General features: G+C 41.5%; 1 protein-coding gene across 2 annotated transcripts in view; it reads left to right on the top strand.

Moving 5' to 3' along the window:
• Nucleotides 1–12,054, top strand: part of TTC8 (tetratricopeptide repeat domain 8) — a 40,832-nt gene extending 28,778 nt beyond the window's left edge. For both annotated transcript variants that reach the window (XM_079948746.1, XM_079948747.1), the window contains 5 exons: nt 1,806–1,945; nt 3,435–3,609; nt 4,745–4,867; nt 8,820–8,903; nt 9,581–12,054. In XM_079948746.1, coding sequence (XP_079804872.1) covers nt 1,806–1,945; nt 3,435–3,609; nt 4,745–4,867; nt 8,820–8,903; nt 9,581–9,700 — 642 coding nt within the window. In that variant the 3' untranslated portion in view covers nt 9,701–12,054. The remainder of the gene's footprint in view (nt 1–1,805; nt 1,946–3,434; nt 3,610–4,744; nt 4,868–8,819; nt 8,904–9,580) is intronic.
• Nucleotides 12,055–13,477: the final 1,423 nt, after the last annotated feature.

Here is a 13,477-nt window from a genome sequence, read left to right as displayed (position 1 = left end):
AAGTTGAGTGAATACAACTTAAAAACAAGATTAAAATACAACAATTAAAATATTGAAACATTAAAATATTAAAATGCAGCCTCATCACAGGAGGAGAAAGGAAAAAGAAAAAAGAAAGAGGGGGAGGGAATCAAATTGGCTCCAAGCCAAAGGCCAGACGGAACAACTCTGTCTTACAGGCCCTGCGGAAAGAAATCAGATCCTGCAGGGCCCTGGTCTCATGAGGCAGAGCGTTCCACCAGGCTGGAGCCAGTGTTGAAAAGGCCCTGGCTCTGGTTGAAGCTAATCTAACTTCCTTAGGGCCCGGGACCACTAGGGTGTTGCTATTTATGGACCTTGAGACTCTCCGTGGGGCATACCGGGCTAGGCGGTCCCGTAGGTACGAGGGTCCTAGGCCGTGAAGAGCTTTAAAGGTCAAAACCACCACCTTAAATCTGACCCTGTACTCTACCAGGAGCCAGTGCAGCTTGAAAAGCACTGGGTGAATATGCTCCCATGGCAGAGACCCTGTGAGGAGCCTCGCTGCAGCATTCTGCACCCGCTGGAGTTTCTGGGACAGCTTCAAGGGCAGCCCTGCGTAGAGCGAATTACAGTAGTCAAGCCTGGAGGCAATGGTCGCATGGATCACTGTGGCCAGGTCGGGGCAGGAAATAGTAATTAAGGTTACTATTCTAAAAAAGAGTTACTGGAGACTTATTTCTGAATAAACAATCCCCACATAATAAACAGAATAGCTCAAGGTAAACTAAAAAAAGATAGCCACTGTCTTGAAAGCAGTTATTTGCCAACTTGTAACATAACAGGAGCTAGAGAGGGAAGAGGATCATTCAGCAATATAAAATATAGTAGATGGGTGGAATGCAATGCATCTGTTTTTAAGATGAAAGCCTGTTAATGCTATTAAAGTGTTTGCAATGCTAATTTTATAATGAAGATACAGATGTTTTTAAATTCAAGATTTTTCAAGAGTTTTGTAGTTTTTTCTGATGTGTAACTTTGTCTTCACTTTGCTAGGCACTATTATATATTTATGCAGAGAACAGTTGTTTAACAACTACCATCTAACATTTGCTACAACATTGTTCCAGAAAGAATTTGAAATGTTGTTTTGTTTACAATTTCCTTTAAAAAGAGAAAGCTCAGGGCAGCTATATCATGAACATTCCACATTGTACTTTTTGTTGTCCCTTTTCTGTGGAATTGCTCTAATAGCAGAGGACTGGGAGAGTAGCTTGGCCTTTGATCAACCACTCTAATGTGAATGTGTCTACTCAGAAGTAAGCACCATTAAGTTCAATGGCACTTACATCAAGGTAAGTGGGCCTGTAGCCCCAGGAAGGCTTGCCAGTGCCTTACACTTTAACAACCAAGCTTTTAAGTGGCCCTTAAAAAAACATTTGTCCATGATTGTTTACCTAACCTACTCTGTCAATCAGAAGAGTGTGTTTCCATGCTATAGGAAACTGATGCTACTATGCAGTACTGTTTACCTTGTTGCAGCCTATAAATAGCAGGAGAAACCCAATAGCATGCCTACTTACTGTGAGTAGGCTTGGAGAAAACATATGGAGTGCTATTTAAAATTATCGTTCTGCAGTATAGTTGCTCTTTGGCAATAAAGAGGAAGGTGGAGAAGAGGCAATTTGCAAGAAGGCATATAAACTTGGGGTGCTGTATACTGTCTAATAAAACTTGTATAATCTCTGTTCCGTTTTGTCTCTGCTTATTATTTGAAATATTACTGTTTATAGTTTTATGTATATATCAAAGCTACTCTTACAATGTGTCAATGCTCCCATCTGTAGGAAATGAACAACATTTCTGCTGCTGCAGAGTGCTATAAAGATGTCTTAAAACAAGACAACACCCATGTGGAAGCCATTGCATGCATTGGAAGTAATCACTTTTATTCTGACCAGCCAGAGATAGCATTGCGTTTTTACAGGTAGGATGTGCAGGTACATTTATTCAAGTCTTATGTCAGCTGAAAAGGAAAACTAATGGCTGGTGTAGATCTGGGGATGGGGGCATGGCCAACTAAATGATATCTTTGCAATAATCCTATTGTGATAGCCCTAGAAGGAACCTGTGTAGAATCTGTAGCCCAGTTTGTATAAAGCATCCCCAATAGGTTTCTATGCAACCTTTTCTCCAAAATGCACTAGAAGAATTAGTCCCTTATTTCTGAGCTGCTCTTATTAGTTCTACCTGCCTGTAGTATACAGCCCATTAATTCACCACATATCCCCGAAGGCTGTGGCAAATATTTGTGTTCCTTTTTCTGTTAAGTGTTCTGAATGTTCTCAATGTTAAAATTGTTTTTCCTCTTATCCGGAACACAGATTTTCTGCCTAAATAATGCACTTGAGTTCCTTTTCTGGGCTTTCCCCAGCAGTTTCTGTGAGCCATTTGTAGCAATTATGACTCCACAGAACAAAGGGTGGCTTTGTTGTCTGATGAAAGCTCTTTGGCAGAAAGATAAGATATAATTTTAAATGATAAATAAATAAAATTTCAAAGAGGTGTGTGCTTGAGTGCTGGACAGAATGAGCCTCCGCAGAAACCCAGAAACAAAGGGGAATGCTTTTTTTACCCTTTACTTTCTAGATATTGCAAAGGTATATTTGGTATTTGAAAGGTTATGCCATTAGAAATGTTTTGGACCTGATGAAACGCCAGACTTTATGACAACAGAAGTGCTTTCTGGGGTTGCATTGTTTGACTGTTCTACTTAGAGGTGCTTCTCATGGGAGATGATGATGATGATGGCTGAACAGTATTTAGAAAAGTCCCATCAAATTGTTTTGCTTTGGGGAGATAAGGGGGGGGGGGTAGAAATACATGAGTGCCAAATAATAATTTCACCCATTTTAATATAAATTTTACAATAGTGACACTCGATCATTTTAAGGCCAGCTTTCTATATTAGAAAGTGGGTGTTGAAGCTACTGTGAATGCTGAATTTGACTCTTGACCAAGACAGAGGCCCTGTGGATAGGCTATTTCCTTGTCTGGGAATTTGGGAAGCTGCCTCTTCTGGGTGGAGATGAACTCCCTCTGAAGTAGCAGGGGTGTAATCTGGGCATGCTCCAATACCCATCACTGTCAGTAGAGGTACAGGTGGACTCCATGCCAGCTGGAAAGAGTCCCATGTTGCAGTTCTTTCTCACTATCTTCTCTGATGCATTTTTTTCAGGAGGGTTGGCAATAGTGTAGGAAGAACCGCTGGCTGTGTTTCTCCCGTGAGGTTTTGGTTTTCTGGTGTTGCTGAGTAGTGTGGAAAGAAATCATGCCACAGCAAAGGGTCAAATTAATATTTATACCTTCTTTTTCTTTTTCTCTAAAAATTATGTGAGTAGTGTTCATGCAATATATAAGTTGCTTTCATGATCCATACTACAAAAGAAAAACATTTCTTTCCCCTCTTGAACTAGACGGCTCCTGCAGATGGGTATTTATAACAGCCAGCTCTTCAACAACCTGGGCCTCTGTTGTTTCTATGCCCAGCAGTATGACATGATTCTCAGCTCCTTTGAACGTGCCCTCTCTCTTGCTGAAAGTGAAGAGGAGGCTGCAGATGTGTGGTATAACTTGGGACACGTAGCTGTGGTAAGAGCCAGTACTAGTTAAGAATACTTCATTGAAACATTTGTATGGAAATAATGAAACGTTATCCTAGAAAGCTATTTGCAAGTCAATAACACTGCCCAGTTTCTGCTTGGATTAGGGATACAGACCTAGTTTTGAAGATCAAAAGGATGCAAAGAGGAGTGCTTTTGCTTTCTACATAGCAGAATCAATGTGAACGTTGGGGGAGACAGGAAAGGAAATAGGAGGGAATTGCAGCAAAAATAGATAATGGCACTTCAGAAGGCTGCTTAAAGTTGCCCCTTGCACTTAAAGTCCCCCAGCCCAAGCCATATCAAAGTATTTCTGGACAATCTTTTGTTCCTCTGTGGCAAAACACCCTGCACACACCTTTCAAGGGCACACTATTTCCTATGCTGCAATTGTAGCATTAAAAACTGCTCTGGTATTAAAGCCTGGCTCTGAATCAACCTAATGCAGTACAATGCTATGCCAGAGTAACTTCAAATGACTTCCTCTTAACGTTGTCCACAACTCTGTGTATTAACAGATGTGCAATAATTGATTGAGATGCATACACACCACACACATAAATCAGTGCCCTCTGCCAGTCGCTGGGAGCAATTGTGGGATTCAGCAGCATACTGTCTGTAAGCCTAGAGTTTGCATGTAGCCAAGGACCAGAGCTCAGCGGTAGTAAAAGCGTTTTGCATTCGGAATTTCCCTGGTTTAACTCCTGATATCAGGGATGATGAGAGTTATAGTCCAACCACATCCTTACTCTTCCTCTAGAGCATGACAAAATGGTTAGTAGAATATGCCAGGCATGGTGACGGATGAGCTCATATGTGTATACACACACTACCCCCTCCCCAAGCAAGATCTCTGTGGGGGAAGGAGGCTGGCTCAACTTGTGTCTGAGCAGGTTTTCTCACATTAATATTGCCCTCATGTGCAGCATAATCTTATCCATAGGAATCAATGGCCTCCCAAGGAAATAAGGGAAAATAAAGTGGTTCGGGTACTGTTCCAGGATCTAAGCGACTTGAGCTACATACATAGTCCTTCGATTGCTTCTGTTTCTTGGTTACGCTAAAGGGTGAGAACGATGGCAACTTTTTAAAAAAATTATGTATTTTTGGCTTTTCCTTCTCAGGGAATAGGGGATATAAGCTTGGCTTATCAGTGCTTCAAACTTACCCTGGCCAACAACAATGATCATGCAGAAGCTTACAATAACTTGGCTGTGCTGGAGATGCAGAAAGGCCGCGTAGAGCAGGTTGGTATTCTGCTCTAAAGGAAAACAGTAGCTTACATATTGTTTCAGGGTAGTTGTTGCTTGAGATGAATGAAGGGTTAAGAGGCTTGGAAATCTCTGGAGCTTTGGAAGTTCACGTCTTTCCTGCTGATTTCATATTCTGATGTGTAATCTCCATTGTAAGAAGGAAGTGAGACACAGGCAACGTACACCCACCAGGAGCAATACCTCAATGCCTTCCATATGCGCTGTGTCAGAAAGATTTGGGGCATCATATGGCAGGACAGAGTCTCAAACAAATATGTGCTCTCCCAAGCCCACACGTTCACACTTCTGTCTCAGCGACATTTACGCTTGCCTGTTTGTGTATACAGAATGGAAGATGGCAGGATCCCCAAGGATTTGCTTTATGGGGAACTGGCTTCAGACACCAGGCCTGTTGGCAGACCAATTCTGTGTTACAAAGATGCCTGCAGATACGACATGAAGGCTGGCAACATTAACCCTGCTGTGTAGGAATCCCTTGCAGACAACCACAGTGCCTAGAGACAGACAGGTGGTTTATCCACAGCAGTGACCAGAGGAGACATGACTGCTGGGAGGAGCACAGAGAGAAGACGAAATGCCATGGTTCCTCTGTAACAGGGAAACCGACGGCTTCATTTGCCCCACCTGCAATAATGCATGTCTCTCCCATATTGGTCTCTACAACCACAGAAGGCGCTGTAACTCTCCAACAGTTTGACTTTACTCACAATGGCGCACTCTTCCATTGTTTCCTGAGACAGACGGATGCAAAATAAAAATAAAAGTTCCATTGTAAGAACCTGGCTGGAAACAAGCACAGGTTTATTTACAGCATTCTTGCAGCATGCACTGTTTGAGAATTCTAAAGCTAGGAAACAGATCTGAAGACCGAGGTGAAAAGTCCATAAACACCACCCTGAAACTGAGCATCAAAGTGGACTATATTTGTTGGTAGAGAGCAACAATAGAAATGCAGTGGGATCTTGCACCATTGGATTGTTGCACTAACCCAGAAATGGTACCTCGGGTTAATAACTTTGCTTCAGGATGAGAACAGAAATTGTGTGGTGGCAGCGGGAGGCCCCATTAGTGGTACCTCAGGTTAAGAACAGTTTCAGGTTAAGAACGGACCTCCAGAACGAATTACGTTCTTAACCCAAGGTACCACTGTATCTGTCATTACTCAAATTGCATGCACCTTTCTGAAAATGTCATCAATAGAGTGTGCCTTCGACTTGCCATTTGGTTGACTGTGAACAAGATTGATGAATTTCTTAATTGAATAGTGAAAGTGTTTAGGGGGGATTTAAATTTTCAGCAGATAAGCTACAGTACAACATGCAGTCCTTAGATCTCCGTTTCTAAGCAGGAAGTTGCTTTCAAGGCTACTATATAAATATTCTAGCAATTGCCATGGCAACATTCAAATGTACTCCTGCATTCCTTGTAGTGATAGATGAAGATCAGTTTTACAGAGCCATATTCAGTTGGCCTATGCTTGGGCTTCATTTGTAGCTTAAGGTATGATAACAGTGAAAGAAGAAGTGGCTTGTTGCAAGCTGTTTAAAAAACCATTGTCACTTGAGTTCAGGGAACTTTCAGTGCATTTGCAGTTCATGTGCTTGAGGTTTATCTCCTGAAGCTTAGAAATCACCATACTTTCCCCACTCAGCAACGACCTCTTCTTCATAATCAGGAGTGCCTCTAAGTCAAGGGTAGCTGGACTGCAGCATACAAACAGCCTGCCAATGGGTTTTGGGGTGGCTTGCAGACCTCCAAAAAACCAACAATTTCCCCTTTTTTCCCCTGCTTCGATACCTTTGGCAGCACTCGGGAACGATCATTAATCATCAGCCCTTCATTGGGCTTTCACAAGTGCCCTTAGATAGGTTTTGCTTCTTTTTAACTTAGTTGGGGATTCTCAGAGCTATTTTTCTAGCAAAAGAGGTTCTGGAACTCACCATGAACACCTCCCTTGTTCTCTTAGAATGGCAATGGCGCCCTCCTCAGAGGTGCCGGAACTGAGTCCTGGGGATTTCCAGCTGAAGAAAAGCCCTGGGGCTTCTTAAAAAAACCCAAATGTCTAATCGATTATTTCCTGTTGCTGCTTCTAGGTGTGCTCTTAATAGCTCTACTCCTTAAAAGCCCTTTCAATTTACTTCTATTAACTGCTGGTTGCATTATCCCTCCCACTGTGATGCCTGCAGCAGCTGATGATTAATGATCGTTCCCGAGTGCTGCCAAAGGCATCGAAGCAGGACAAACAGTGCAGCCAGCCAGCAATTAATAGAAGTGAAGTTAATAGAAACAATTGAGGGGAATAAAAGTATTGAAGTCAGCATCACCTGTTAAACTCATTGGGAGGCAAATTGCAAGTATTTGGGGAAATTTTGGCTGAGGGGAGGAGGGACTTTGAGGGAACCATAATAAAGAAAAAAACATTTTTTAAGAAATGCAAATGAGTTGAGGAGGGGACTAAGGAAGTGAACAGCCTGACCTTGGATAGAAAGAAAATTAAAGGTATTCATCTTCCATATCAGCCACACCTACTTTTCTATCCCAGCCACGCTCACTTTACCATGCAGGCCTCAGAGGGTTGACTGTGAGTCATTGTGTCTCTTGGCTAAAACAAGGTTAGGTGCCCTGCTCTAAGTTATTTCCAGACATGTGTTTTCTAGGAAACATGCATACAGTGCACATCCTTGCTGTTACCTTGAATTAACTTCCCTGTTGCTGCTTAGAAACCAAAGTTGATGCGATTAGAATCCTGAAGTAGCAGCTCTGTGACAACATTTATTTAAAAAACACATAAATCCATCACCCAATTCCACCCCATGTTTGCTTGATCCATGGCTTTCATAAATTGTACTTCTCAGAAGCAGATCACGATGCTGGCAATTTCTTTGCCGCTTAGGCTGGGCAACTGAGTGCTGTGCGAATTGGGGGTCAGGCTGCATATATGCACAGTGTATCATCCTTCATGTCTTCCTGTGACAGCCTGTTTTTCCGTGAGCCTCCGGGAAACACTAAGATAAGAATTCTGCTGTCCAAGCACTTCAAAGGACAGAACATTTGTCAATTCTAATCCTTCGTCATCCTGCAAGAATAAAGCTGGAGGGTGAGCAGATAGGGAGGGGAACTGCACATTTGCAGGGTTTGGGGGTAATGCTAATTTCAGAGTAGGCTGCATGTGTGTGGGTGCATATAATGTTTTATAAAATTATATAACATTGCATAACATATCTCCTGCTAACGCTGACAGTTGCTAATGTTGAGGAATGTTACAGCAGCCCTGCTTGAGAAATGGGCAGTAGATCAGTGGTAGAGAACTGTTTTGTATGCTGAACGCCCCCGGTTCATTCCCTAGCACCCTCTAGGCAGGGTTGGAAAGACCTTTGTCTGTGGGGGCCTGCAGCCAATCCATGTACCTAAACTGAGCTAGATGGACCCGTGTCTGAAACTGGAACCTTAATTTCCCCTGTGGATGAGAGTGTTATGACATAATATGATGAGATGCTGAGATCAGCTTAGAAAATGTATTTAAACTACATCAGCAGAAGACCAGCGAATGTATTTCAGTTTATGAAGGATGCAAACCATAATAAATCAAAGGAAAATCAAAGTCACATTATAAAGAAAAGAGCCTTAGGGATTGAGAAATAAAGGGTGCAAAGTATGCAAGGGGAAAACTGGGATACAGCGATTTTATGTGAAAATAAAGTATGCAATAAAACTATTTAAACATCAGGTAAAGTGGTGGTTACGCACAAGGATTACAGTATGCAAAATTAAAAGAAACTACAACTTTACCACCCAAACCCCACCAGCCCTCTAGTTAAAATGCACTATATTCTGACTGTCCCAACTGTATAACAAATGACAAGTAGGAATATCTTGCCCTAGATAAATCTATAGGTCAGTTGTGTGTCTGCTTCTTGTTCTTCAGGCAAGAGTGTTTCTGCAGACTGCTGCACGGATAGCACCTCATATGTATGAGCCACACTTCAATTTTGCTGTACTGTCTGATAAGGTAACATCATTGCTTTATGCTTTCGTTCTCTCTCCAATAGGCAAAGGAAGTGTACGGTCTTCTCTAGGTTATCAAGGGAAGTTCTGTATGAAGATTGTAGTTTTGGGGAAGCATTTTCAAACTTCCAGTGATGGGTTTCACAAGTGGTTTTCTTAAATGTACCTTATGTTTTGTAGATTGTTTGAAAGTTTTGTTAATCCAGAGTACTTGGGCAAGCTCATGTTGGGTGTGGATATGCTTGAGATCTATTGCACCCAGGAAGTTTGGGACTCTAAAGCACTGCCAATTGAGCCCAAAAACAAATTGCAAAACACACAAAAAGTATGCATTTCCTACAAAAGAGACATAAGACTTTGATTCCTGAGTATGCTAAAGATATCCAATATTAGAAGCATTGGGGAAGGCAGCAGTATTTTTTATCACTGGTTTTTATGGGCATTTCATTTCTACACGTTTTCCTCCTTCTTTGTATAAAAGATAAAAGAGTGGTGTTTTGAGATCTGATCTATTGACTGTAATCCATGGAAATAAATGAGGGTGTGAGTGACTGGAGCCAAGTCAGGATTCTGTCTTGGAAGTTGGAATTTATTAAAGAGACTGGGGTGTGACCAACCTAGTAAAAAAAAAAAGTGTTGATGACATGTTTGTGCCCTTCGGCCTGTGTGTCTTTTTTGCAGGCTGGAGATATCCAAAGGAGTTATGCAGCCAGTCAGAAGTCTGAAGAAGCTTTTCCAGAGCACGTGGATACGAAGCAACTAATCAAACAGTTAAAACAGCACTTTGCCAGACTTCGGTGAAACACCTTTGTCCCTCAAAGCTACTGACTTGTGCAGTTTTGCAGAGTAGATGAGTTAATACTTGAATCCTCAGAATGTTATTTATAGTGAAGTATTGTTTGTGCAGACTAGAGGCAGAGCTGTTTCCTTAAGCAGAAAGTGCTAGTCTGTTTCCTTCAAGGAAATGTTTCCCCCTTTTATTCACCATCTGGTTATAGTAGCAGTGCTCCACCATTTTGAACAGTTAACATGAGCTGTCATGTTGCTTAAGTTGTTGCACCAGAGCAAGTCTAGCATATGATCCTTTTTTAAAAAGAAACAAGCTATTTGTACAAGGCACACTAAAGGTTTGTCCTTGGGTCGCTAATCCCTTAAGTCTAAACTGATGCCTTCGGGTTCTAAAGATCTGTCCGTGCCACCCTTTTCCACACATTTCTGATGATTTGGGGGCCAATGTAGGTCACGCAGCAAGTGTAGCAGTTGGAGTCATACCTGAACCATCAGATTAGGGTTTAAGGCCCAAGCAAGAACGTAAGAAGCTGTTGCCTTTATTCCCCCAGAGAGAAGGTGTGTGTAAAGGCTGCTTGAGCATGAGTGGAACACTTTCCAACGAGAAGAAAAGGCAGACACAGCAGGCAGTTGGCATCTATGAAATGCGGTATTTAACACTCCATAAGACGCACCTAGTTTTTAGAGGAGGAAAGAGGGAAAGGCCCTTTTTGGGGGGGATCAGCTCACAGTTGTGCAGCTTCTTTTGCAAAGGGGAAAAGCCCCCTTTTTTTGAGGATCAGCTCAAAGTTGTTGAGCTTACTTTGCAAAGGGAAAAAATCCTGTTTTTATGGGGTTCAACTCACAGTTCTGCAGCTTCTTTAGGAAAGGGAGCCATTTCTACAGTTTCCAGACAGATAATCTAATCAGCCAGTCACATGTCGCTGGGGAAACAGCCTCCGTCTGCAGAACATTCAACAATGGAGGCCTGGGCAAGGGGGCGGGGCCGGAAAGGGACCACAAATTCGCTCCATAAGACGCACAGACATTTCCCCTTACTTTTTAGGAGGAAAAAAGTTTGTCTTACGGAACAAAAAATACGGTACCTCCCCTCCATTACTTATCCTCCTTCCTAAACTGTAACATCCACTAAGAAGGTGATGGAGAGGTAGCTATTCCTTCCAACCAAAGAGGTGTGAAAAATCAGAAGATACTGCAGTTAAAAAATAAATAAATCTGTGCTGGTTTTGGGTAGTTGGTGCTTGCAAACGTTTGGTGGATGCTGTTGTTTTTCCTTTTAGTATAAAAAAGCATTTTCTGGAATGTCTCCTAGTATTGTATTCAGAGAAGTATTGTTTTGCTTGTAACTTAAAAGGCAGCTGTCCCTTCAGTTGATTCTAATCAGATTGAATTTGGCTAACCTTCCCTACCTCTTGCCTTCCAGATGTTAGACTCAACCTACCATCAACCTCACCCAGCATGGCCATTGGTCAGGGATGATGGGAGCTCTGGTCCAACAACATCTGGAGGGCAGTAGGATAGAGAAGGCTGAACTAGGTCAAACATTTTTTGTGATATGCCGTGTCATTTTTTTGTTCTCCTTGTTAAAAATTGGAAGAGTTATTTCCATTAAGCTTGTCTCAGAAATGCTTTTTCAGAAGAATCTGGTTTAAAATTAAGTCAGTAAAACTAATAAATTGGGAGAAGTATCCCAAGCTATAATTTAGGGTACCTTGTGAGTTTAATCTTCTTCCACACAAGCCCCTTCAAAATGAGCAGGTATTACATAATATCAACACTTCTAAGATGGAAGATTGTGTCTATAGTTGGGAAACTAATGAGGAAGAGGAATAATTAGCCATTTTAAAATGGACTTTGTTTTTAAAAAGTACTTGGTTTTTCACCTAAAGTTTAAAAGTATCAACAGAATATGTGCAACTGTAGGCCAATATATATTTAATGATTCCCGCTTAGAGAAATTCATCATATAGCTTATCTTCCAAGCTAGGTTTGGCATGTTATGAAAGAATATCTCTTTACCAGTGCCAGTAAATAAAAAACTGCTACCAGTTTTCCCCATCATTCCTTTCCATAATCCAGTTGGTCACTCTTCTGCCCCAACTGCTTAAGTAATTTTACCCAATTCTAATTGCAGGGAGTGCAGCAATTTTAACTGTACAAGTTCAGTGGGAGAGGCAATTCTGATTCCTTTTAGGTTCAGCTTTACAGTAAAACATGGATCTGTGTTAATGTTACTTCCAATTTTTCACTGCATTCCACAGTGATTTATTATATTTCAGGCATTTAAACCTAAATTGTCATTTGTGAAGCTATTATGTATATTTAACTTTTAATACTATTTATAATAAAGCGTAGTCTATAATTTATTGAGAGTCTGTTTTCTCTTTTCAATGGGTCACAAACTCTGAAAATTGAGGAATGGCTTACATTTTAGTCGTCCCCCCCCCCCCCCGAAAATAATGTTGTAAACTGAACTTGCTCTTAAGTTTGCAAAAAACACTTTTGTGTCCTGCTTAACCTTCAGTCAGTTCATGTACAACTTTGTAGTTTGCAAACTTATATTTTTACAAAACACATTACCTTTATTTAAAGCATAGTCATTTGGAAAGGCTTGAGATTTCAGGGGAACCTAGTTAGCTTTTGAAGTAAGTGAAAGATGACATCTCTGTCCTTAAGGGTCCCCAAAAAGGGAATAGAGAGGAAGCAAAGGCATAACCATTTTAAAATGAGAGATTTTAAAAAATAGTGATTTTGCTGCAATTGTAATTAGCATCTTGGAACGAGTCTCTGAGAAGGAGTCAGCTAACTTGAATCCGCTTCCTTTCAATCCAATATAGATATTAACATTTTGGAATATAGAAGTACAAAGTTGGGTCAATTAAATTGTGTAGTGTTTTAACAAACATCAGCTTGAAGCCACTAATAATGAGTCTGGCTAGCTAGCTGCATGCTGGATTTGTTTGCTTAATAAGCTAGTTGCTGCTTGCTCTTTTTACCCTTTCCTTCCCTTAAGCAAGGAGATGCCAATATTTGCAGAGAGCTGGATGCCTACTAATTAAAGCCAATGTGGAAATGAGAACACAGCAGCACAACCACAGGAACAGCAGATCCTCAGATCAGGCAGTTAGTCATGGAAGGATGTCTCGGTTTTCCTTTAATTTGCATGAGCACCAATAAGCAGGCAAATCGGCTGGCCCTGGAGCAAGCTGCCTTTAGTTAATTTGGTATGACATGGCATAACACAAAGCTTCAGAAATGGTATCCATCTCTCTGGGAGAATTCTGTTCAGACGATGTGACCTCTTCATACAGTTGCAGTGTCCCTAGAACACAGCAGTGCTTTGTACATTTCCTATTTTAATTTGTAGCTCAAGAGAAACGGTGTTTTGCCTGTATCTTACAAGCTACTGCTGAGTAAACTGTCATAAAATTATTTAATTGATCTCTTCCCGTGAGGCATCCCCAAAGCAATTTACAATACAGATGTCCCCCTCCTTACATTCATGTGTGATTGCATGCACGTGCGGTGCTGGGAAATAAATGGATAGATAAAAACCAGGAAATGGCAAGGGAGAGTTGGAGAGTCCTCGTGGCTCATAAGGAGACCTTCCCTGGACCTTGAAGAGAACTTCAGTGAGGGTGGAGGAAGCCCCAAAGAGGCAATAGATGCAGCAGAGCTCTGTTTAGGCTGCTTAGCCTCCCTGCCTAGTAGCTGACACGTGTGGTAGCGCAGCAGCTAGTGATTTGCCAGCCAATCCCAGAGCTTCATCTCAAATGAAGTACTTCATCT

The sequence above is a fragment of the Podarcis cretensis genome (assembly GCF_951804945.1).
Source record: "Podarcis cretensis genome assembly, chromosome: 1".
Lineage (NCBI taxonomy): Eukaryota > Metazoa > Chordata > Lepidosauria > Squamata > Lacertidae > Podarcis > Podarcis cretensis.
This window is presented reverse-complemented; position numbering and strand designations above follow the sequence as displayed.